General features: G+C 41.6%; 1 protein-coding gene across 1 annotated transcript in view; it reads right to left on the bottom strand.

Annotated features, from left to right (window-relative positions):
- The window catches only part of ABHD2 (abhydrolase domain containing 2, acylglycerol lipase), a 33,373-nt gene extending 7,657 nt beyond the window's left edge, over positions 1–25,716 (bottom strand). Inside the window, exons 1-10 of the mRNA XM_075273287.1 lie at positions 25,574–25,716; positions 15,326–15,388; positions 13,825–14,023; positions 11,868–12,043; positions 10,883–11,050; positions 5,443–5,626; positions 3,218–3,310; positions 1,315–1,422; positions 178–247; positions 1–85 (exon numbers count right to left, since the gene is read on the bottom strand). Coding sequence (XP_075129388.1) covers positions 1–85; positions 178–247; positions 1,315–1,422; positions 3,218–3,310; positions 5,443–5,626; positions 10,883–11,050; positions 11,868–12,043; positions 13,825–14,018 — 1,078 coding nt within the window. The 5' untranslated portion in view covers positions 14,019–14,023; positions 15,326–15,388; positions 25,574–25,716. The remainder of the gene's footprint in view (positions 86–177; positions 248–1,314; positions 1,423–3,217; positions 3,311–5,442; positions 5,627–10,882; positions 11,051–11,867; positions 12,044–13,824; positions 14,024–15,325; positions 15,389–25,573) is intronic.
- Positions 25,717–26,485: the final 769 nt, after the last annotated feature.

Below are 26,485 nucleotides of genomic sequence, written 5' to 3'. Positions count from 1 at the left end.
CCGCCAGAGTCTTTGGAATGGACAACAAGCTTTCATGGACTAGAGGGTCATCCACAGAGTTGACCAACAAGAGTGGCACATGAATCTAAAGAGAAACATAGAATAACCTAACAATGCAAAAACTAGAAAGAAAACAGAAGGTATCAGTATGTAAAAGCAAAGAGAACCAAAACTTACATTGTGCAAATAACGGACACAGCTCTCTGCTTCATAGTACTCCTTTAGTGTCTTGTAGCCATGGAATTTTCTGACAGAAAAATAAAAAAATAAAGACAATATAGACAATATACTATACAATATAGTGACACATCTCCAAATTAAATGCTTAACAAGTTCATGTATTATATACACAATGATTAAATGGGTTTTCTGGATATTTAATCATGACGATCTATTCTTAAGATCAATTCCTAGCACCCCACCAATCAGCTGACTGAAGGGCTGAGGAGCCCTGGAGCAGCCACTAAAGATAGCTCACTGATATATTGAAGAACCAGAAAATCCCTTTAAGGCCGAGACCCAATGGTCATGGAAACGCAGCTTTTTTTGTTGCAGATTTTGTTACTTTTTTTTGAGCCAAAGCCAGGAGTGGATTTAGCAAAAAGGTAGAAGTATAAGAGCTTTTTATAAATTTCCCATTTTGTAGCCATTCTTTGCTTTGGCTCAAAAAACCGCAACAAAAAAGGCAACTTTTCCACAACATGGGCTAAGGCCCCACATAGAAAAACACAGCAAAAAAAAAAAAAAAAATGTGGCAGAAACACCACATTTTTTTCACAGAAGTTTTCATTGCATTCTTGCTCTGCGGAATTTTTGCTCCTTCTGCTCCCAGTCTTCCTGCAGGTATAATTGATGTGGAAGTTTTTGAAAATGCAGATTTTCCGCTGCAGATTTTTTTCTACAATGTGTGGATGGAATTAACCAGAATCACATCCACATTGCAGGTACTGAAAACTCAGGGTTTTTGAAATGTGGGACCCCAAAAAGTATGCCAAAAAGACATTAATTTGTTAACATCTCAGAAAAATCAAATCAGACCTTATCCTATTGATGGAGGAGACCTGTAATTTGTGGTGAATTTACATTGTATACATTGTTTGTGTTACACTTAAAGCACTCCATACACACCACTAATTCCAAAGGAACTTTTTGGTTTAATCTATATTATTTGTAACCATACACTACATGTATACAAATTATAATGGAATGGAAATATCTTCTATGTGTTTATTACAAACAACCATAGGCTGAGGTTACTATCGGTGATACAGAATCTATATGCTTTGGAGGCAATGATTGGCACATTGTGCTTACCTCATGACAGTGTCATCAATCTGCATGAGAGACGTGGCCGTGTACAGTCTGCTGAGGACTGAATCTTCAAATACTTTATGTATTCTGTTGTCAGTGAACAGTGCATGTCTGAAAGAAAGAAAGCAGAACTAAGAATCCAGAGAGACAAAACCCTACTATACAACTCATACAAAGGCTAGGGGACATACAAGAAAGAACCCTGTCTGCATTTCCAAGATCAAAAGCATGGCATCTTATAGGAGGATAATACTGAGGAGGATAATTCATAATTATTATTGTGAGATAGTGTAATGTGTGTGGGATCAAGCCTGCCAGAAGACATAGGGAATGAAAAGGAGCTAATTTTGGTAGGAAGGTTTTCCATATCTCACAAGCTCCATGGATAAGTCTTGTCGGATTAGTCAGTTGGAGTAGCCATAAATCTTTCAAGAAGTCAGGGCCATAGGCTGCAGCCACCAAGTGTTGCAACAGGGAATGTTTCAGAGGTGCAACTAGTTCCAGGCATTACAGTACTAGGATAGTGTCATAATATTTTTGGTAGATAATACTACCTTTGGTCTTGGGCCTAACCAGCATGGAGTATGGTATAAAACTACATACCATACTACATACAGTATGGTATAAAGACATTGCTCTGATCGTTCTAAAGAAACACGTTGTAATATAGACTGGGAGCATGTCCAGTTTATACAAGATCTTGGGTATAATGCAAGTTTGAATTAAATTTCTTCTGTCAAACCATGAAATTGAAGGTTATCATAAGACTGTAGTAGAGTTATAATCTCTGTATGCGGGAAGCGAAATTAAGGGCATAAATATTTTCTAATGAACTAGGAAGGTTAACCCCAAAGGGGTTTGATGTGCGAAGAGGATCATGTGATGTGTAGAGAATCCTTCATAGATTTTTCTACAGACAGTGGAGGAGAAAGATTTAGGATGTCAGACTTCGCTATGTTGACTCTGTAGCTATAGATAGAGCTGTATTGATCTATCTTATGCAATCGTTTTTGCAGCCCCAGTTGGCTTTTTTTCTGTAGACTCCACCATTCCCGAGCTATCAATCTGTATTATCAGAAGAGCGGTGTCAGGCAGGGGATGCGAGTCTGAGCTCTGACACTGGCTGCCTCTGATTGGAGATCTGAAACACACCCCCTGCCTGACGCCGCCCTTCTGACATTACAGAGCTTAGACAGCATATCAAGCACCAAAACTAACTGTGCTTGTTGCTCAGGAATGTTGGGGGCTAGAGAGAAAATTCCAAGTGTGCTGAAAGCGGTAGAGCAGCGACTATTAACAGATGATAAGAACTTGAATGGGTGGAAGTGGTGAAACGTCCTCTTTAAATATGTTCTTTTGTTCCATTGTGGGAACAGAAGAGTGGATTAAACAACAAAGAGGATCTGTCACCAAATACAAAATTCTAAATGCCATACATTATTTGATTCTCACTGTGCCCCTGATCAATTTGATATGTCCCCTGAAAGTTTATATATAGATTAGCTCTTATTCACCAAGTCAGTGGAAAAGTTTTTTTGTTTGTTTTTATATAACTAGATAAGTTTCCACCCACTTGTTGAATAACAGCTAATTTACATATTATCTGTCAGCCGATATATTATGAATGGGTAGACCCTTTTTGAAAGAAGAAAAATGCCAAACTGATCAGGAGCACAGCCGCAATAAATGATGTATGGCATTTAGTGTTCAGTAGTTGGTGACACACCGTCTGTAAAAGGACACAAAAATCAAAAAAGTAAAAATCAAAAAAGTATAACTTGATACATTCACTGGCTTGTTATTTACTCATGCAAGTGCAAATGTTTTACAGAGTTATTGTATGAGAGCTGACGTGGTATGCTATTTACATAGGTCACGCTTCACTGGTATATAGTAAATGTTATACCTGTGAGACAGAATGATTTTCTTCATGTTGTCAGCCATGAGGAAGTTGTAAAACCTTCGGCACTGATCCCACTGCAGAAAGGTATCCTGTGCACTGCAAGAAAATCCCAAGAATCAATGGACTGTTGCAAGGACTGAATGACCAAGAAATACACAAGGATTGGTGGCAAATTAAAAATGGCACAATTAGAAACCAGGCAATTCCTTTAAACCAATGTTTCTAACATTGATGGCCTATCCTTAGATCTGCAGGGGTTGGACACCTGGGACCCCCACAGATTACCCGTACCGAGACACCGCGGTTTGTGGTATTGTTTACATATTGTGGAGCCACACTGCTCACTCTCCGTACAAAGTGTAGTGGTGAGAGTAGGAACTGCAGCGCTGCTACATAGATTTCAATGGGACAGCTCTGCAGTACCTACAACTCGTTACTATAGTTTGTATGGTGAGTAAACAATACCGCAAAGTCTCGTGAACAGTGATCTGTGGGGGTCCCGAGTGTCAGACCCCTGCAGATCTAATATCGATGGTCTATCCTGAGAATAGCCCATCAATGTTAGAAACTGGATAACCCCTTTAATGCCAGGATATGAGTCCACAGCCTTAAACACGGTCTGCCCTTTAGAAAATACATACTGTATAAACTTCTGCTTTAAAATAACAGTATTTCATAATGGAAACTATATCTGGTATTCATATAATGACTGATACACTATATTGCTATATGGCTCTATACTCTGCCACGTAGAACCACCATCAGTGAATCCGCCTCACTGTACAAGATAAGACTATAGCTCATAAACATTAGTTTTGAACTTTGTAACCTTGGCGCTTGTAAATCTGCATCAGAAGAGCTGACAGAACCTTTGGCTAATAGATTAAATGTATGGCGTGACAATCAATACATCCTGCATAAACCTGTTAACTGAACTGAGGACCACTAGAGGGAGCAGAGGAGGTACAAACATTAAACACATGGGTGCAACTCCTTGTATTTAAGCTGTAAATACATGTATATACTATAGAAAAAAAAGAGCAGGTATGTGGATAGATATGGAGGAAGCTCACTGTACAGCAAAGACATAGAAAACATAGAACATAGCAATAAAAGTGACCGAATGGCAGTTCCACATAACTGATCATGTAAGCTTAGGTCAATACATTAAAAGTATCAAATGTAGGTCCACATACTATGGTGAGTGTCATTGTAACAATATTGTCTCCCTCCGCACATTCACATGCAGGAGGTGACATGCCCCAAGGATCAGGTGAACAGGAGGTTTCCTATTGTAATACATAAGAAATAGATCTGCCCTTCAAGTCTCCTGATGTGTTTATTTTAAGAAATAGCTTATCAAAAAATAACAATGCTGAGACATAGTATCTCAGAAGCCAGAGTGGTGACATTCCTCTGTTATTCCTCTAAAAAAGATATGACTACCCTGACAATTGGAAGTTACCATTTGGGGGGGGGGGGGGGGGGGAATGTGCATTCTCTGACCTTGCTCAATAACAGATGGCAGTGTCAGAATAAATATGGACACATCCATTTGACAATTCATACATTTCTAGAATTGTAACAGTTACAAGATAAGATGCCACTTTTCCGCATTATGACATTCCTCCGTTATTCCTCCTAGAAATGCATAAATATATTGACAACCAGGTATTAACCCTTACCAAATACATGACCGTATGTAGGGACACATTCCCATTTGGTAACATCCAGCTGTCAATATATTCATATATTTCTAGGAGGAATAACAGAGAAATGGTCCAAAAATGTTTTATGTAATATTGCTCCAGGATTGTAACTGCACGGGAAAAATAAGAATTTACTGCTAAAACAAGCCATCAAGTTTCTATAAGTTACAGAATCTCGACCTGATCATGCACTTATAGTACACCAGAAAACATTGTCAGGGAGTTTGAAAGAAAATGTAAAGGAGGTCTACAGAGTAGTTAAAGGGGTTCTCCAGTTTCAGAAAATAAATTATCGTTTGTATAATGAAAAGTTATACAGTTTTCCTGAAACTGGACAACCCCTTTAAGAGTTTTGTAGCAAATACTTTTTACTGCTGTGTTCAGTTTAGGCAGATTATAAGTTCGGTTTCGTGGATCGCTGCTTTTAACCTTATTAGCTAAGTAACCTGTTTTCCGTATTCATCACACGTGTAAAGGGTTACATGGCATGTCGGAGTATGACCCATTACCATCACTTACCGGGATGCACTGTAGCCTTGGCACACACTGACACAGCATAAGACTCGGTCCTGGTTGGCAGCTAGTTCACCCAGATATTTACAGACAATGTTTCCCCCAAGGCTAAATCCTACAACTATCAGTTTGGTCTGTGGAAAGGTCTTCTTGATGTAGTTCACCATAGCTCCAAATTCCCATGTGCAGCCTGCAGAAAGAGAAAAAAAAAAAAGAAAGACACAGGATGAAAGAAAGCCAAACTGATATACGTGACGTGACCTGAGGAATCAACAGAAATTATGCACAAATATACCTAATGTGCCATAATGACAATGCTGGAGGCAACAAAGGCAGCTGCTCTAGCAAGTGGCTGGTAAACCAATGGAGTGATATCGATCACAGCCTATAAGGTTGTTTTCCTGTACAATGGAAAGGAGTTGGAAAGGAGTTGTTTTTTAATAGAGGTTTTTAATAGTTTAATAGAGGTTTTAATAGAGGTTTTTAACTAATCCCAGATCTAGTGAGGTTTGTTGGTATGAAGAGAAGCAATGTAGTTTTTTTAAACCAAGATGACACTCCCATAGACATGCAATGGTTGGCCATCCCCAATGAGATCTGGGTCCAGGACCTGATGGGGCTCCAAAAGTCCCTCTCCCACATTTACAATATACCACTTTTCTAAATGATACAAAAGGTAGGTGCCCCATTACGAATTTTGCATTGGGGCCTCAGAGCTTTAAGTTGCACCTCTTGGCATAACAGAACTGTCGCTGCAACCATATTATATATTAGATTAGATTGGCTGATCATACACAGTACATCCTGGTCAGTAGGCACCACCAGCAATCTAATGCACCAGTCAAGAATCGATAACGTCAGGTTTCAACATAACCAATATTTTTTTTTCAGCCAAGAGATAAGTATATGGCAGCAGCTTGTCTACCAACACCCATAAATACAAGTGTCTGGCCATCTTATGCACCTGATCAGCCTTAGGGACGTAGAATGGCCACAATAATCCTGCTCATACCACTGCAGGGACTGGCAAGAGCGACACAACCCAGCTAACCCAGCGCTCTCACTTTCTTCTGCCTCAATAATTTACAACTTGTATTACAGATGTTAATGAAGGAAACAAAGGTCAGTGACATTAACCCAAAGTAAAAGGCCAAACACATTTTCTTAGTCTTGGGTCACAAATTTCCCCCAAGAAATCTAAATAAATGAAGTAAGCATAGGGGCGGTAAGTAACATTAGTCACACATGCTATCCTGTAAACACAAAGCTGTAACAGGATATGTACCCATCACTAAATAAGGAACACCACATTGTATCAGAGAGAAAGACATACATTGTTACCAACTGGGGAAGTTGAAATTATAAAAACTAAACGCTTCCCAATTATTACAGGAACTAAGTGAATATATTGTGTCACTCAGAACTCATTTACATGGGACGTGCAATGGAGAACTATAGACACAAAGGGAATCTGCCTGGAGATTAAGGCTAGCAGAACCATAGGTAGTATAATAGCATGACTGTATCCACCATTACCAACACATATGTTTCACTCTGAAACACCACCGCGCTTTAGAGAAAACATAGGAATTGGTTTACCAAGACTGACATTTCATGTGCCAGTTTTCGCTGGCAAACCCTGTTAATAAACACGGTGTGTTAGCAGTTTTATTAGCAGCCAGCACACAGCCCATAGAAAATAAAATAATAGTGGATCTATTCACAAAACCATTTTTTCGACCATTAAATGATAGAACATGCCATTTTCCGGTTGGTTTTCATAGATCCTTCAATAGATTCAAGTCTACGAGGGTTACATCAGGTGTACACTGGGCTGTGGAACAAGTACTTCTGCAAAATTGAGTACACGGCAGTCTGAATACCGTATGTACACCTTTGGCAATCTTGTGAGCCTTAAAATAAAATCTAGACCAGTTATGCACCATGTTATACGCTGGTCTCACTCCTGCTACTTAAAAAAAAATGGCTTTGGTGCAGAAGACTGGGAAAGAGGGCTTTGTAAAGTCCCATTATTATTGAAGCTGTGAGTATACTCCTGTAAGAGCTGAGTGAGCCCCCGGGAGGAGTCTTATGAGAGTCATCGCTAGGCAAGTATAAAGGATTTTTTATTTCTTTGGGATACTAAGCCACCAGTCCATAAGGACCTGTGCCCCAGATAGATCTGGTAGGTTCCCTTTATGCTGTGCCTTCTCTGAAACATTGCAGCATTTGTAATGGATGAAACTGTCAAAATTTCAGGTTCCCTTTATTTGAGTTCTGTTCCTTTTATGATCTAGTGTTCTAACTATAATACAAATATTTGCACATCTTTAGTGTTTCAGACCCACACCTAGAGTTAACAAGTGGCCTTTATCTAATAAGTCCTTTTGGAGGGCAGTGTATACCTAGCAGCCAGTTTATCATATTAACTATGGGCATTGAAGGAACAAGGAGGATACATGTAAAACTCCACTGAAGTCAGTGAAGAGCCCACAGAAACAGGAGTCCAATGACTTGTGGGTGCTTCAGCACCTGGATCCCAATTGGTTACACATCCCTTTGGTTATATCTGGAGCTCCCATTGACATGAATGGAGCGGTGCATGTCCATGCCAATACTAACACCCATTAGAACAGTGGACAGAAATCCCTCAAAAGATGGATTGGTGGGTGTCTCAGTGGTTGGATTCTCCTGAATCTGCTTAAAAGTGGGGGGACGGATTCTCATACAGCACATTAAACCCATAGGGCTTTTTTTGTTTAAAGTTATTTTTTTGCGACTAATGAATACAAGTGCACTGACATGAAAAACATCACAAATGACAGTCTAACATTTTCTCATAGGTAAAAAAGGTTTAACCCAAGCTCAAACAGATACAATGGGTATACAGAGACCAGTTCCTAAACCTTCAGGGGAAATATGCTGAAAGCGGATTACTGGCACTCCAAGCAACTGTATCGGCATCCTATGGTTTGAGCACAAATGCCAATCTTTAAAATCCTGGAAAAAACTTCTGAGAAGAACATAGGAGATTAGGATAAGACGAAATATTTCTTCTAGCTGCCAAACTTGGACTAAGGCCTCAAACCTTTCAAAAGGCCTGTAAGATTTATTAAAACTGGGAAATGTATGTGATTTTAGGGGCTGTTGATCGTATACATGGTAGAAAGCTTTTTATTTATGGGGCTCCGGTATCTAGACTAGTTGTGTAACGAATATTCAGAAACAAGTAGTGATGTGCATGTGGCTCAGAATGGGTATAAAAACAAAACAAAACAAAAAAAAAAAACACAAAGTTTTGCTAGTATCTGCACTGGTTGCAGAGATATCATCAGTGATGTTTGTTTCGGTACTGATATCACTGCACTGTCAGAGGGGCCGTCTGCACCGCTCAAGGTCATCTTTGGGCGGTGAGGAATGTCTCCTGACAGTACTCTTCTATAGTCTAGAACTATTGGCGGGGGTCCTTAGGGTATTCAGAGCTAGGTTCAGAGCTATTGGTACTGAACCTGATCCCATCAATATTAGACCTGCATCACCCGGACTCCAGAGATCATCTATACCATGGGTCAGCAACCTTCGGCACTCCAGCTGCTGTGAGACTACAACTCCCAACATGCTCCATTCACTTCCATGGGAGTGGTCTCTATTTCCTATTTCCTCTCAACCCACAAGAAATGACTGCTCGGCCAATGACTGGCTAAGGTAGGTCACTGCTGCAAATTTTTTTACTTTTAATGGTACCCTATAACTAACCAGCTAGCCTACCCGGATGATTGTTCCGCTACACAGTCATGCTCAAGTGTTGACCACTTGGAACGGTATGATGTTGTATAAGACACTGGGGACCTTTCTGGCTCATTATCCCTTCATTTCTGTGTAAAGGATACCTTTTTTTTTTTTTTTTTTTAGACTTGTGAATCAATTAACATGGCATTATGCCAGCTGTATACTGTACAGTAAGTACAGTATTAAATAACCCTGTTTGATGTACCAATAAGACTCTGATCTATCCGATAATGTTTGCAGGTTAAGCTGACTTTGGATATTAGAGAAGTGTTGTCAAGTGGCCAAGATAAACTGTCCTGGGACATCTTCTGGCTGCCTAATGTCATTTACAGGCAATGGAAAATAAATGAGGTATTGCTGGACTTGCAAAACCTAATACACAACTTATTCCTTTAATCATTCTCATACCAATGGTCCAGAAAGACAAATAACTGCTATAGTGTAGCTTACAGTGTTTTTAGTATAAAAATAGGTATTTTTAGGTTTTGCATTTTTGTGCCCCCATAATCTGTGCTGCCAGCAGTGGGCTCTTGACAGAATCAGTCTCCTTCCCCCTCCAGCAGCAGATAAAATAGTCACTCCTTATTTCCTTTTAAAATGGAGTCTGCCATGCTACAGCAGAGATTTTGATAGACTTGCACAATGCTAAACACTTATTACATTTACATACCTAGTATTGCACCAGCTGGTGATAACTATTCATTGGATCATATTTAACAGCTTGCAAATAGTAATCACTGTACTTTTTATGATCTATACAACACATATGTTATTCACCCATGAAACATTACATTTATGAATGTATTTCTGAGGATCTCTGCAATAATCCTTCATACTGGGAAGGGCATTGTCTATAACCTATAATCCGGTTCCTATGTAGGAGTCAGGGGTGTAGCTATAGGGTGTGCAGAGGCAGAAGTCACTACTGGGCCCTGGAACCTGAAGGGGGCCCTATAGGTTTCTCTGCCACATAAGACATACCACTACTCTAAATGATACATGGTAAGTATACAGTACACTTACAGATCTTGCACTTGGGCCCAAGAGCTTTGAGTTATGCCTCTAGTAGGAATGTTCCTGAAGTAGTAATATTACATACCGTATATACTCGATTATATACGGTACATCATATGACCCTACCCCTTGGTACAATCATTAAAAAGTTGATAAAAACTTATTTGGCCTGTTGCATACATTTATTATTCTGAAACTCCTTAGCAGACTTCTTTTCTGTACATGAAAGCGGTCAGCTTTGCCCTGTTTAGTTTATTAGTATTTCACCTTGTGAGGTTTTAGCAGCAGCCTGACGGCTAGGCTTGTGCCCAAGCATTGAATGAGACCATTCTTTTTTTTCCAAGAAGTTGTTTAAGCATCATAAGCAACCCATGTTTTATAGCAAGAGGAAAAAGGAAACGCTTCCAAGCCAGTCAGCACCTTTCCTTGTCAGCCAGATGACATAACTGTGCCCAGAAGTCAAGGTGTGCTTCACAGACAGGAGGTGCTTGCAATAAAAAATATTTTAAGCTAAAATACTTTTAGGAAAAAAAACATTAAAAAAAAAACGCTGTGTGGTTGGACATAAAGGAATTTAACTTTATCTAGGTCAGACAGAATGGAAAATAAATATTTAGACAGTATATAGTTAAAAAGCACATACCATATGTGAACATGCGAGGAGACGTTAACTCAATGTTTGGCAAGGCTCCAAGGTGATTCAGTACAGCACATCTATAACCATTTTTCTGGGCGTAGTCCACGAAAGTCCGGATATACTGCTTTTCACTGTGATTGGCTATGCCCGGACATATGACCATGGTAACACTCTCTGTGTAGGCATAAAGAAAATATTTATTACAGCTAGCTACTAATTCTGGCCTATAGAATAGGAGTCCACGTGAGGGGCACCTCTTATGTCCTAATAGAGCATACTGGTGGCAACCCCATTAAAGGACTCAACATGGCACTGAACAGTTGAGCGTGAATGAAATATTACAGGGGAAAGATTACATATTGTCTTACATTTAATCAATATAGTTATTGGTTTCCAGCCGGAGCGTTACTGTATACTTGCACCCTCACGCCAACTTTCTGTTTGCACAATCCTTAACATACTTTACTAATCTTGGTATTTCAAGTGTAGAATACTTGTAGGCACTGGGCATGGACTTATAGTGCCACAAGTGTACACGGGAAGTTATCTGTGCCTTGCCATGCCGCACAAGTTTGTTCTGGAATGATAGCAGTCAGAAAGCACTGGTTTACGTAATCCAATGACTATGGAGCAAGAGGTTGTGGAAGAGATTGGTCTGGTCATTGCTTTCATTTTCCAAAAGACAGGAAGTCTGACTGCTTCAACAAGAGCTTACTCTTAATCTGACCATACCCAACCATACTGGCTGATCTTGCCGATTCCTTCGGCATTTGCTGAATATCTGAGGTGTGTCACAGTCTGCCATATACTTTAGATGCTCAGCTATTGCTGATTAAATCATTTGCAGATGTTGGGGTTGATAAGTATTGGGCTGGCTTCCAACAATCCTGAGTGGAGATACACCGATAAAAGATTTCTGGCAGCAAAAGCTGGGTGTACACGTGCATTGCCAGCCTTACAGTTAATCTGAAGCCATTATGTATTTACTTACCTCCAGTGCAATGTTCAGCAAGAGGTTCAAAGAGGTCAAATGTTGCAGTAGCCCCATCAGGCATTGTTAGATACTTGCGTAATCCATATGGATTTGGAGAGCTCACTCTCCCCATTTTCCCATACAGTGCAGTTTGGATATGTCCACTTTTTCCCCAGATTAGCGGTGGAATGTACCTAACAAAAATCTGCAATTACTAGATGACATAAAAATGATGCTAGAGTTCTCATACTAATACTATAGCATACTTGTCAGCATTAGCTTGGCTTCTCAAGGATAACCACGCAGAGCACAATTTTCATGCAAGGCCACAACCCGATGGGCACGATCACGACCCTTCTATACATCACCATGCCCCTTTCTTCTGACATGAACAGAAAATATTTTGGTCATGCCCCTTTTTTGGACATGGACCACTAAGTAAAGTACCCAATTCAAATATGAAATGATGGGTCTTAGAGATTTGATGGCACTTCTAAGAGTCTGTTAGGTCCTCCCCTTTCTCAATAGTGACCAGGAGATTTTTAGAGAGTGGGCAAGTATTATACTATAGATTATAATGCAGAGATTTCTCTTGTATTGGGAGCTTAAGACTTGGACAACAACACTTGGAGCGAGCAAATTAATGGGGATAGGAAAGGGCACATTACGGGGAGAGGTAGTTATTCAATTGGAACACAGCAGTGGTTTAAAGGAAACCTGTCTCCCCCACAGATTACAACTGATATCTGGGGAACCTAGCAGCAGGATGCCCAGATAATCAGATCTTCTTCAGAAGCCCCTTTTAATGAGAAAGCAAGATTTCTAAGCAGAAATGTATAACCTTTGCATAGATACAGCAGGTGCCCCATACACACGTGGACAAAATTATTGGTACGTCTCGATTATTGAAAGAACAAACCACAATGGTCACAGAAATAACATGAATCTGACAAAAGTAATGATAAATAAAAATTGTTGACAAGCCACAAAACTACTGGGAGATTGCCCTATGGACAAATGAGACAAAAATTTAAACTTTTAGGGAAAGGCACATCAGCTCTATGTTCACAAGCGGAAAAATGAAGCATATCTTGAAAAGAACACAATCCCTACTGTGAAACATGGAGGAGGCTCTGTTATGTTCTGGGGCTACTTTGCTGCATCTGGCACAGGGTGTCTTGAATCTGTGCAGGGTACAATGAAATCTCAAGACTATCAAGGGATTCTAGAGAGAAATGTGCTGCCCAGTGTCAGAAAGCTTGGTCTCAGTTGCAGGTCATGGGTCTTGCAACAGGATAATGACCCAAAACACACGGCTAAAAACACCCAAGAGTGGCTAAGAGGAAAACATTGGACTATTCTGAAGTAGCCTTCTATGAGCCCTGACCTAAATCCTATTCAGCATCTTTGGAAGGAGCTGAAACATGCCGTCTGGAAAAGCCACCCTTCAAACCCAAGACCACTGGAGCCGTTTGCTCAGGAGGATTGGGCCAAATATCTGCTGAGTGGTGCAGAAGTCTCATTGATAGTTACAGGAATCCTTTGTAGCGATTGCCTCAAAAGGTTGTGCAACAAAATATTAAGCTAAGGGAACCATCATTTCTGTCCAGGCCTGTTTCATGAGTTTTATTTTATTTTATTTTTTTAATTCTGTTGAAGCAAAAAGCAATGTCTGACTTTAATTTGATCATTTTCATAGAATTTATATTTATTACTTTTGTAAGTCAAGTTATTTCTGTGACCGTTGTGGGTTTTTCTTTCATTAAATGAGAGGTACCAACAATTTTGTTCACGCATGTATGTGATTTGTAGGGCAAAGGTTTTCTCTCGCTCTCTCATTGCATTGCTTCATATGTTCTTGGAGCTTAGTTTCTGCCTGGCAAATGATTAAGCGTCAATAATGGCAGGCACTGTACAAACACAGCCCAGGAAAAGCTGTAATACTCTTATAATAACTGAGCGACAGATTACTCACTCTTTGGTCAGCAAGGGACAGGACTTTAATAGGAAGTGGTTTAATGCCGTGTCTTGGTACACAAGCTCTGGTGGAGCAGTCGGACTTTTTAAGTTTAAGCAGCGTACAATAACATAGAGGGCAGCAGCAACAGCTGCCAGCTTCATCCCGTCAAAGACGGCAGGCATCTCGGGGGTTTCCAACATCATACTCATCTTGACTGCAAAGAAAAAGAAAAATCAGAAAGGTGTTAAGACTTTCCCGAAAAAAAAATCTGCTAATGGTGTTACATTAGTATAAATCAGTCATGAAATTCTAATCTAAGGCTCTGTCCGGGCTATATTCAAGCAGTTTTTCAGAGGAATACATCAGATAGGAAGTTCTATGGACGCTACAATATAGGCATCCAGCTCTGCTGACTTCAATTGTGAAACAAAACAAAAAAAAAAAAGATATTAATGAGGATCTGTCACCAAATCCCCTGACCAAGATGGTCCATCCATATGTACATATGGCCCCTGCAAGGTTATATGTGAATGATGTCTGATTTTCCAAGTAGGCAGGAACTTTTTTCAGTTTCTCAGAGAAATACAAAAGGTTTCTGCCCACATTGAGAATCAGCGCTAGATCACATATAACCTTTCGAGGGCCATATCTTGTCACTTAAATGAGACAGTACTGCTGTACCTACACTCGCCCCTACAGTTTGCAAAGCAAGTGAGCAGGGTGGCTTGTAAACATTACTGACAGCTGCTCTGTCTGGGTCCTGGTGATCTGCGGGAGACACGGGTGTCGGACAGCTGCAGATTTAGCATCGATGCCCTATCATCAATACTATAAACTAGATAACCCCTTAGATGGGGACTGCCAAAGTACAATGGTGCTCTACTACATTGAAATCATAATAAGATCCACAAAAAAAAGCTGAAAAGGTAACCTGCATCCTGTTTGTCTGACTTTACCACTTGGTAAAGGATTACTTACAGACTTGGTGAGTGGCATAGACGTTTTTTACTCTTTTTGTGGACACATACACAGTACACACACATTTCCATATGTATCAATATAAGCAAATATTCTTCACATGCCACATCTCACCCCCAGCCCGGAACTTCAATATTTAATGAGATCCCTTCACGCTGTACATGCAGTCTGGTCTGCCAGCAATACAGTACAGGAGACGCAGAGCAGATGGATATAAAGTTATGTTAAAAATTATTCAGGATACCTTGTAACTTATTTGAAATCTCTACTTATTCCATTCTTAGGAGCCCAGCGGGCGGTCCTGGTCAGTGACTGGCAGCTATCACTGAATGCACACTCATACAGGGAAGGTCACCAGTCATTAAGTAGGACCTCCCATTGGACTCCTAAACATAGAAAGTTCAGGGATTTCACTCAAGTTATCCTGAATCTTTCCCACAGAACTTTATATCATCTGCTCAACTACCCCTCTATAACATGCTGCTGGCAGATCAGAAAAAAAATACACAGACAAAAAACATCTTGGATCTAATCTTACCGGTTTTTGGAAGCTCTCCTGCAGTGAGAAATATGTTGCACACAGTGATGAGGTCAATTTGTTCTAGGAAAAAAAAAAAAAAGACATTGTCAGGTGTAGCTGTTATATCACACTGATATCTCACAAGACTTACTGCAGCTGTATTCCTGCTATCCTAGATACACACAGCCCTTAAAGAGGACCTTTCACCACCTTTAACATCTCCAACTCTTTGCATCCTATAATTGGTGCTGCCCCACCGGTTCTTGTCCAGATGTCGGACCCCTGCAGATCTAATATTGATAACCTACCCTAAGGATAGACCATCAATGTTAGAAACCAGATAACCCCTTCAAGCCCCCACCATACCTGAACAATCATTGCTCTAAGTTTCAGCACATTTCCATTCTACACTGTCAGATGGGTGGTCCTTGGCTGGAAGAGAAATACAAGGACATCCCCTACTGACAGTAGATAATAATTGTGAGAAGAGAATAATTGTGTGGAATCAAACCAATGACTGCTCAGAAACAGTGGGGTCTAGAGAAAATAATTCTAAGAGTAAGTTCACACGGCGGAAACCTTTTCCGTCGTTTGGCTTTTCTGTGTGGCTAGCAGCAACGGGATCCCGATGCAGTGCATCAGCATATCACTGATGATTAGGCCTGGATGAATGGGCCTAATCAGGAGGGAGTCTAGAGCCGTGGATGCCGCAGCTCAGTCAGCCGCCGAATCAGCAGAAAGATAGGGCATGCCGGAAAAAAAGTGAGGGACTTACATTGAAATGAACAGCAGATGTTTTTGAAGGCAGATTTTGAGGCAAATTCCGCGTCAAAATCTGCTTGCAAAATACTCCGTTTGAACATACCCTAGGTGCAAAGAGTTGGAATTTGTAGAGGTGGTGGAAAGCAAACAATTTTCTGGCCTAGTATAGAAGATGGAGGATTCCCAGCTTATGACTTTTGATCACAGATAGGAAGATGGATCCATCTTTACCATTTAGTCTGTTCTTCTGTTACTATGACAGGAGAGAAGAATGGACTGACATAACATGTAAACCCAGCCTTATTGAAGTGATCCTCATAAGCCACAAACATATCCAAGCTCCAACTATGAATCCATGTTCAATGGTCACTCTAAATTGAAATGAACAGGAGAACAATAATAGGTTACAGTAACTCCCATAGATGTGCTGGCACCAATGCACTGGAAATGCGGACTTGACTTGAAAGGAGGTTACAAGCAGTTTAGCCTCACATATTATGTGGAAGATTCTTTCCTAAAGGGAATGTTAAACATTCTCAATAATACTTAATGATATTGAAGTGTTTGGGGACGGCCATTAGAAGAATTTCTATATTGGCTTTAAGGGTTAACGTTTTCACTAAATATAAAACCCTCCAACCACTAGATGATGTCTGGACACGATTAGGAGCAGAGGAAAGACAACGTCAGGGAGTGACACTGTATACGCCTGCAGTAACAGTGAGTGTTACAGTATACGCCAGCAGTAACAGTGAAACCTCCTATCTGTGTCTGGCAGGTGATATGTTGTGAGATCACAGCTCCTAGCACCTTGTGATAAGATGAACTACTTAGCTCCTTATTTACACAAGAAATGGCTCAACACAGATAAGATTGGATAGCTTTCATTATTAGAATATGTTCATATGCTTCCATCATATTGGGGTTTTGCTACAATTAAAAAAAATTAAAAAATTGCCATATGACTATAGTGTACCCTTAGCAGAAAATCTAGATTTCACTTTATTCTATTAGACTAAAGCTCTGTTCACACCTGCGTTTGAGGTGATACTCAGGGCCCTGTAGCGGATTTTGTCACATATTCCACTGCATGAAGATCTACACTGCTCTAAAAAATAAAGGGAACACTCAAATAACACCTCCTAGATATGAATGAATGAAATATTCTCATTGAATACTTGGTTCTGTACAAAGTTGAATGTGATGACAACAAAATCAAACTAAAATCATCAATGGAAATCAGATTTATTAATCAATGGAGGCCTGGATTTGGAGTCACCCCCAAAATTAAAGTGGAAAGACACACTACAGGCTGATCCAACCTTGATATGTCCTTAAACCATATAAAAATGAGGCTGAGTAGTGTGTGTGGCCTCCACGTGCCTGTATGACCTCCCTACAATGCCTGGGCATGCTCCTGATGAAGTTGTGGAGGGTCTCCTGAGGGATCTCCTCCCAGACCTGGTCTAAAGCATCTGCCAACTCCTGGAAAGTCTGTGGTGCAATACAACGTTGGTGGATGGAGCGAGACATAATGTCCCAGATGTGGTCAATCGTATTCAGGTTTTGGGAACGAGCGGGCCAGTCTATAGCTTCAATGCCTTCATCTTGCAGGCACTGCTGACACACTCCAGCCACATGAGGTCTGGCATTGTCCTGCATTAGGAGGAACCCAGGGCCAATAGCACCAGCATATGGTCTCACAAGGGGTCTGAGGATCTCATCTCGGTACCTAATGGCTACCTCTGGCAAGCACGTGGAGGGCTGTGCGTCCCTCCAAAGAATTGCCACTCCACACCATTACGGACCCTCTGCCAATCTGGTCATGCTGAAGGATGTTGCAGGCAGCAGATCACTCTCCATGGTGTCTCCAGACTCTGTCACATCTGTCACATGTGCTCAGTGTGAACCTGCTTTCATCTGTGAAGAGCACAGGGCGCCAGTGGTGAAGTTGCCACTCCTGGTGTTCTGTTGCAAATGCCACAGCGTCCTACACGGTGTTGGGCTGTGAGCACAACGCACATCTGTGGACATCAGGCCCTTATACCATCCACATGGAGTTGGTTTCCAACCATTTGTGCAGACACATGCACAGTTGTGGCCTGCTGGAGGTCATTTTGCAGGGCTCTGGCAGTGCTCCTCCTGTTCCTCCTTGCACAAAGGCAAACGTAGCGGTCCTGCTGCTGTGTTGTGGCCCTCAGACAGCCCCTCCACGTCTCCTGGTGTACTGCCCTGTCTCCTGGTAGCGCCTCCAGCCTCTGGGCACTACACTGACAGACAGAGAAACCTTCTTGCCACAGCTTGCATTGATGTGCCATCCCTCAGGAGACCATACGCAACCTCATCAGGAGAATGCCCAGGCGTTGTAGGGAGGTCATAAAGGCATGTGGAGGCCACACAAACTACTGAGCCTCATGTTGACATGTTTTAAGGACATTACATCAAAGTTGGATCAGCCTTTTGTGCGTTTTTCCATTTTTAACTTTGGGGAGACTCCAAATGCAGGCCCCCATTGATTAATAAATTTGATTTCCATTGATGATTTTTGTGCGATTTTGTGGTTATCATATTCAACTTTGTAAAGAACAAAGTATTCAATGATAATATTTCATTCATTCAGATCTAGGATGTTTTATTTGAGTGTTCCCTTTATTTTTTTGAGCAGTGTATTTTTCATCAGCCAAGAGGCTCCTTTCTAAGTGGGCACTGTTGGACACTGGCACCATCCATTATGTGACAGATCCAGCAATGTTTTGAGGTTTCCAGTTATACTAAATGTGAACAGAATTTAAAGGGGGTTGTCCAAGACCAAGTGTATTGGATACTGATGACCTATCCACAGCACAGGTCATCCGTATCTGATTGGTGTGGGATCAAAATATGTCTTCGGGTGTATACAGGGTAGTTCTGCTCATATTCAACTACAGCAAAATTCCCGAGCCCACCAACAACATTGTACGACTCTGTAGATGTGATGCAGGGAACCGCAGTTCTGCTCCCATTCCATGAATACAAGTAAAGCTGCTACAAGCCGTACATATGTTGTATCCTGTAGATAGGTCATCAGTGTCAAATGCACACTGGCTTTTTAATGTCCCTTTAAGATGAATGAAACTCTGCAGCTTTAAAGGGGCAATATGGTTATAAAAATTGATGTCCTATATTAGGATATGCAATTGCTTTGGTGGTCTGGCTGTCAGAGCTTCTCAGTCCTTTGAATAAGGGCTAGTTCACACGTGAGTATAAGGGGAGGTTTTTGACAGCGGATTTCGCGTCCAAAACCTCCCCTTATAATGGTGGTCTATGGAGACCGCCGGGCTTCTGTTCTCCGCTAGCGGCGAGCTGCTGCTAGCGGAGAAAAGAAAGGACATGTCCTTTCTTCAGGCGGAAGCCGCGCAGGTTCAGCCGCGCGGCTTCCGCCCCCGGCAGCTCCCTCCTATGTCGGCTCATTCATTTGAGCCGACAGCAGAGGGTTAAGGCGCGACAGCGATGGTCGCGGCGGGCGGGTTTTGACAAGAGAGAGACGCGGCTCGCCGCGTCTCTCTCTGTGTCAAAACCCACGCGGGCAGTTCACGTGTGAACTAGCCCTTAAAGGGCCATAGTGCTATATCCAAAATCAGTTATGTTTGTTTTTTTCAACAAGTTAAGGGGGCCATGTTGCAGTTCCTTGAAAATCTTGTGGTCATTTACAAAAAAAGTAATGGCTCATTTCTTCTAAAAACAGTAAGTAAATCGTGTTAAGCACACATAACCTGTGGACCGGTTGGGTGCAGTTTTCGGAAAAAGCAGCCATTTTTTTGGATGCTGGATAACCTCTTTAAGTGGCCTGACCATCCTGCTACATAAGACCTACCACCAGCCCCTTTTTACCTTCCTCCATACTTATATTATACAGTGATTTATCACAGTGACAAAATGACTCCTGAGATGCAAAGATCTTCCTGAATGACACCAAAAGGGAAGGAAACAGAGCAATATACTGATTCAACATCTTGTTACGTACATTTCTAAAGCTATTAGTTATAGTTTCAGAAAATGTCTGACATGTCATAGGGACACGTCAGAAGTTTGGTTGCTGGAGGTATGGCTGCAGAGAACCCACCAGCCGATGTGCACCTCCACTTTTCTCTCGTGGTCAGTTTTGCTTGGTCGTCCTAAGAGACGTGCAGTAGGCCTCTAACCTTTCCTACTTGTGATTGGAGGGGTTTCAACAGCTGCAGCCCCCCATACTAAATAAAATGGCTGACCATGATGGATTGCAACATATGTAAACTAGTGAATCCAGTGTATTCATGAGGGAAATGAGCGAAGGACGGAGATGTATAACTGACTAGTATTATGGGCCTGTCGTTGTAATCTGTACTCTTCTTACATAGGGAAGCATAATATGATTACAGATCCTCTTCCAATATAATCTTGGTATCAGTGAGCTGGCCAAAGGTGAAAGGAGGGCCCAACTAATCTATTACTGAGAATTATTCCTGCAGGTTCATCTGGGAAATGTACACAGCAATATTCGATTTACTGACAGCAAATAGAGACCTTGAGGCCAGTACTGTAGTGGTGATACAATGATTAAGGTTTTGTTCACATATGTAAATTTTTTCTAAGAACAGTTGTCATCCTTTGCAAAAGTCATAGTTGTCATCAACATTTCCTCTCCTTCAGAGGATATCTATTCAGTTATCAGGATCGGAAATGACTGACTCTTACTAAGCCCCAATTTAGTAAGAAGAGTACGCAGTTGAGTTGCATACGATGGTTAAGCAGGAACCTGCTACTCTCTGCTTCACCATTTAGCCCCTGGCTCTTCTTCAGGAGTAGTAGACGCGACGCAGTGACGTCACTTATATCGGCCCCTGCCGCTCCCTGAAGGCTCCGGACCAAAGACAGCAGACAGAACAACACGGTGACGGGGAAAGAAAAGTATTAGAGTTTTTTTTTTGTTTGTTTGACTCTGTTGGAGAAGTAGCAGAGGAACATAATACTGTAGGAGTAACTGCAGAGTAAATTTATAGAGTAGGGGGCAGCTAGAGGTGGGGTTTTATACTGTAGGGGGCATTACACTATAGGGACAACTGAAGGAGGCATTAAACTGGGGGCACAGAAAACTTGATGGGAATGAACAGAGTCCAATTGGACGTTGATGGGGCAAAATTTATGCGTGCCACACATGCTGTCCCTCTTTCAGTTCTTTGAAAGTTGGGAGTTATGACAGTGTCTACAGTGACTTATACTGTTGCATTAACTCAGATTTATCTATATAAGAATTAAGCAAACAGGATAAAACAGTCACATTCATATGTCTCCATAACACCCAACAACCTTATAGAGGCAGAGAAAGGGCCATTCCCATTTCAGCCATGAATGATTGAGATAGGAACAACCTTTTAAGGTTGGATGCACATTTGTAACGTCCTGTTTTGTCGGTTCTGAAAACCCAGGACAAACCACATGTCTTTCTGATCTCTCTAAAAGTTGCAACAATATTTCCTGTTTAATTAAACTGCATGGACTAATCCACACAGGCTGTCCACAAGGGGTTATTTATTTATTTTGCTTACTTGTATAACGCCATCATATTCTGCTTTACAGACATTGTGAGCCCTATATGGGACAGTGACTGAGAATTTCCTTTCCTTCTCAGTATGCCAGGAGTGGATTGAATGGAGGAATACAAGAGCTTCCTATATATTTCCCACTCCTTATGTAGCCATTCTTGGTTTTGGCTCAAAAAACGGCAACAAAAAAAGCTGCATTTCCACAATGTGGGGCCTCAGCCTAATATGGGGAAACATATCCTCGTTTTTTTAAAAAAATTATAATATGCTTTATTGTACTTATACATTATTTTTACTATGACACTTTATATTAAGTCATTGTGTAATTCTGTATACTGACTGTGTTTGATCTGGTATACGCTCTTAGGCTCTCCACTCCGTTTTTAGCACTATACCTGGAGAACAAGGGCGGTCCTCACAATACATGTAATTAGTGTTATATAAGTATATGCTTGTGTCACTAGGGATACACAGTCCCATAACATCTGCTCTAGGGATCTAGTTGCTTGTCTTGTCATTTTTTCCACAGGTCTAAACAAACATAGGCAGACACGAAGACTTGCATAGCTTCCTTGTAGACATAGGATAAATATTCTCTCTACGAAGCGCTTAACTATCTGGTCTGTCAAAGTTTTGGGCCAAAAAGCCTCATATTATTTTACAGGAATTACCAAAAATCTGGTTCACTGTATGTGTCCCTGGCTGTTCAGTGTTATCAAAAGGAGGATGTTTAAAGGGGTTTTCCAGGCAAAAGTGGACAATCCTTTTAAAGTTTAAATAAGTTGGTGAAAAAAATAAAAAAATAAAATGTATACTCACCTGTGCCCATTGCTCTGGTGGTTCATCTGCTCCCGCGGCGTCTTCCGCTGTGGTGCTGAAGTGGCTGAGGTCAATCAGCAAATGGCCTAACGGTCACTACCTGTGACATCACGTGTCCTCTTCTTGAAGTCTGCAGAGGTCACGTAACCGCTGAAGCCAATCAGCAGCTTCAGCACAACACCGAAAGAAACCTGGGAGAGTAATAGAGTCGGGACGTGCAGGAGGACACCGGAGCAACTGGGATAGGGAAATATGTTTTTTAGGGGTTTTTTTTCACTGACCCAGCATATTTAAACTTTTAAATTTTAGCATGAACAACCCCTTTAAGGCTGTGCTCAAAAAAAAATTAAAAATCTCCTGGCATATGTGGCAAACATGATCAAATGCTAGAATTGGCTGGCATATGCCAATCATATGGCATATGCTGCATAGTATACATTCTATTTTAATGTAAGTCAATGGGCAATGTACCTAATGGTATGTAGATCTAATAAAAAGCAGACAAACAATAACTTGGTCTTACACCCTTATAAAAATCTGCAGTGCTGAAGTCCATAGCTGTGACTTACTTACATTTCTTTTTAATGCATGTTATTTTCTGTTATCTTCTGTCATTTTGCGGTTTCATCATGGGACAGGGGTGGGGTATACTACGGGTGTGGCAAACATGACTCACATATATAAAACTAACATTGCTGAGTACACCTACAAGTCATGATAGTAACATGCGAGTGTCAAGACCTGACTGTCAATGTGACAGCTACCTTACCCTCATTATACCCGCCTGAAATGTACCCAAAAATAAAGTTACATAGCTTCTCTGAGGATACAGAAATGTGGTTTACATGTCAGAGCTCTAGTTTCCTAATATACTGTGCTAGTACAGTCTGTACTGAGAAAGAACCTGTTACATATGGATGTGATACAAAAATAGTATGTAGATACCATAGATGGTATATACCACTGTAGTCCATTAACATCTGCAATTGAAGATAAAGAATACATTAGGAATTAGACCATTTCCTGATACGTCACATGTAAAAAATTCCCTGAAAAGCACCATTGTCACTACAGAGGCTTAGAGAGGATCATACTCTCATAGCAGAAGATATGCTGACCCTCTACCATTATATAAAAAGAATATAAAGGGCCCAATTCTCGTTTGCCTCTGACCCTTGTCCCATTCCACAAACAATTTGCTCACTGTTGTCTTTCAGCATTGGGTCCTGGGTTCGAATCCGACCAAGGATAACATATCTGCATGGAGTTTGTATATTCTCCCACATACCAAAAATATACTGCTAGGTAAATTCCCATGAACACAGTGGATTCTAGGGATGTGTACCAGTCATTGACTCCCCTACTCCACCACTCTCAGGAGTAGCTTCAAAAAGAATGGGAAATACATAGGAAGTGCTTATACTTCTCCCCTCTGTTGACTAGACTCCTGACTGGCTCGAAAAACTGAAGCAAAATCTGCAACAAAAAAATGCTGCATTTCTGCAACAAGGGCCTGATCCTAAATCACATAAATGAAGAGCAAACCTGTGCCACATTACTCTACACCAGGGGTAGGGAACGTACGGCTCTCCAGCTGTTGCAAAACTACAACTCCCAGCATGCATACTGGCTCTGCTGTTCTGGGAACTCCCATGGAAGAGAATGGAGCATGCTGGGAGTTGTAGTTTCACAGCAGCTGGAGAGCCAAAGGTTCCCTACCCCTGCTCTACACAATACTCTTAAATATTTACCAGTCATTCCCTGTCTGTCCCCAGTCACCCCCAATTCTTATTTTGCAGAGAGCACCAAGGTGCCAGAAATGTCACCGCTGTGCTCTGCAGCCCTAAGAATGGGGAATGATATTAAGTTAGAATTACTTAGTGCAGGAAATGCACTGAGAATATGTTTTATTTTCCTGCATAACCCCTTCAATAGTTTGCACCACCTACTAGGACCAGACCATTTTGGAATAGAGGAATGGCCAGCTACTTCCATGTTTTCCAGTAACTTCAGCTGTTTGGTATGTGTCCTTGGAGCAGAAGCGATTATCTGATGGGACCAGCAGCTCTCACATTATACGGGCTGTCAATTGTAACAAACTAGTTCATGACTTGTAATAAAGTAAGTTTTAGAATCCAATGGACTAAAGAGTTCTTAAAAGTTTACAGGTTGCCACACAGAACTACAAGGAATGAGCTGATAACTTTCTGGTATAAGCATGGCTCATCATTGCTGTGTATGGCTATGTGTACACAGTCTGTACATATAGACAGATCAGGAGCACATCATCATCCACATGCAGGCCCGGACTGGGCCACATGTGAGTAAGTGAATACCCCAATGGGGCCATGGGCCAGATTAGCTCCCCAGACCTCCTATACAAGCAGTGCAGGAACAGTGCACTTACTGTACTACATATAGACAGGCAGAGTATAGCATCTCATCGTACCTATACATGGATGTAATACATTGAGTAGATTATTTAGCACAGTACCCAGTTTATTATTATCTGGCCACATTTAGGGAGTGAGATCTAGGAGCGAGGCCATCTGACTAGTATCCTCCCTTCCCGGGCCTGTCGCTGTACTAGTATGTATTCCTGGCTTACAGAGTCAGTCAGTGGGCTACCGACAAGGTCCCAGGACAGAAACAGTTTAGACAACAAGCTACCACTGGCAATACTTGTGTCTACACAATGTTAGGAAATTGCAAATGGTAGTCGGTAATATTTGCATGTGTCTGTGCAGTGGAACCCCCCCCCCCAGAATACATTTTACTAGTGGGCCCTTGTCAACACGTATAGATGTATAGTGTCCCAAGGGCTGCACATCTGCAGTCAGAAAATACTAGAAGGCCCTTCACATATCCATGGCGTGGTCCCTCCCTGTATAACTGTTCCCACATAATCTCCATTGTTCAGCCTGCTCCCTGCTGTCAGGGACAGGCGCGGGAACCTGTCCCTCCACATTACAGACAATCCCCCTGTACAACTGTTGAGTCACATCCCTGTCACAATGACATCCAGCGCACAATGGGGAAGCTATTAATAACAGCACATCCAGTCAGGCCAGCCCCATACACAGACGCCAGGCCTGTCCCTGGCCGGAGCCGGGTCCCATCTCACCTCAGGGCTCTGGTCGTCTGGAGGGAGCAGTCCCACTGCAGCTCACATCAGCTGGAGATGACATCCACAGCCCGGCTGCTGCAGCGATCACAGCTCTCTCGCACCTTCCACCTCTCAGTCCCCTGACAACAGTTACTTCCCTAACAACGCAGCAGCTGCTATCTCTTTCATGTTATTAGAGGAGAGCCTTGTCAGTCACCGGCAGCCGCCTGCGGTTGGTCGATGGCTACAAAGCTTTGTATTGGCTGAGCGTCTCTCATTGCTCCTGAGCCGGCTGCATGTGAGTCATTAGGAGTAACAACAAGCGCCGGCCGGCGACTGGCTGAGGGAGCTGTCCGTCACATCTTTACGTAAACCCTGCTGGGCAGACATGTGAAGGCTCTGTGCGGCTAGCAAGGAAAAAAAAAAAGGAAAAAGAAGTAGATCCGGCACTCTTCTATATAAACACCAAAAAACCTTTATTGTATCGCTCCTATAAATCCGCTGTTGTTGGTACTTACATAGTATGGAAGTGATCGCTATATAATAAGATAGATAGATATATCTAGATAAAGAGACATTGAAGAGCTCAGGGTTATCCAAACATGTTATAGAAGGTCACAACAGATTAATAGACAAAGGCCTAGATCCTCCTGACGGTCACCAGCTACCCCAAAGGCACAGGCTGGAGATCAGATCTGCCCCATATTCACTAAGGCCTGGGTTAGTAGCTCATCCTCAGCCTTCTTCTGCCATTAGAATTTCATGGGCTACAATTGCCTAACTAGTCCTTACCTAAATGGAGTTACAACCGCTTAATGAGTTCTTCCTGTAAGTTTTGTATATCAAAGGAAGTTTACATTAGAAGCTTTTTACTAAGGTTAGTACTCCCGGTAGTTTCTCCTTTTCCTATTTAATAATCAGAATCTGCTT

This window comes from Leptodactylus fuscus, chromosome 5, assembly GCF_031893055.1.
Source record: "Leptodactylus fuscus isolate aLepFus1 chromosome 5, aLepFus1.hap2, whole genome shotgun sequence".
Taxonomy (NCBI): Eukaryota; Metazoa; Chordata; class Amphibia; order Anura; family Leptodactylidae; genus Leptodactylus; species Leptodactylus fuscus.
This window is presented reverse-complemented; position numbering and strand designations above follow the sequence as displayed.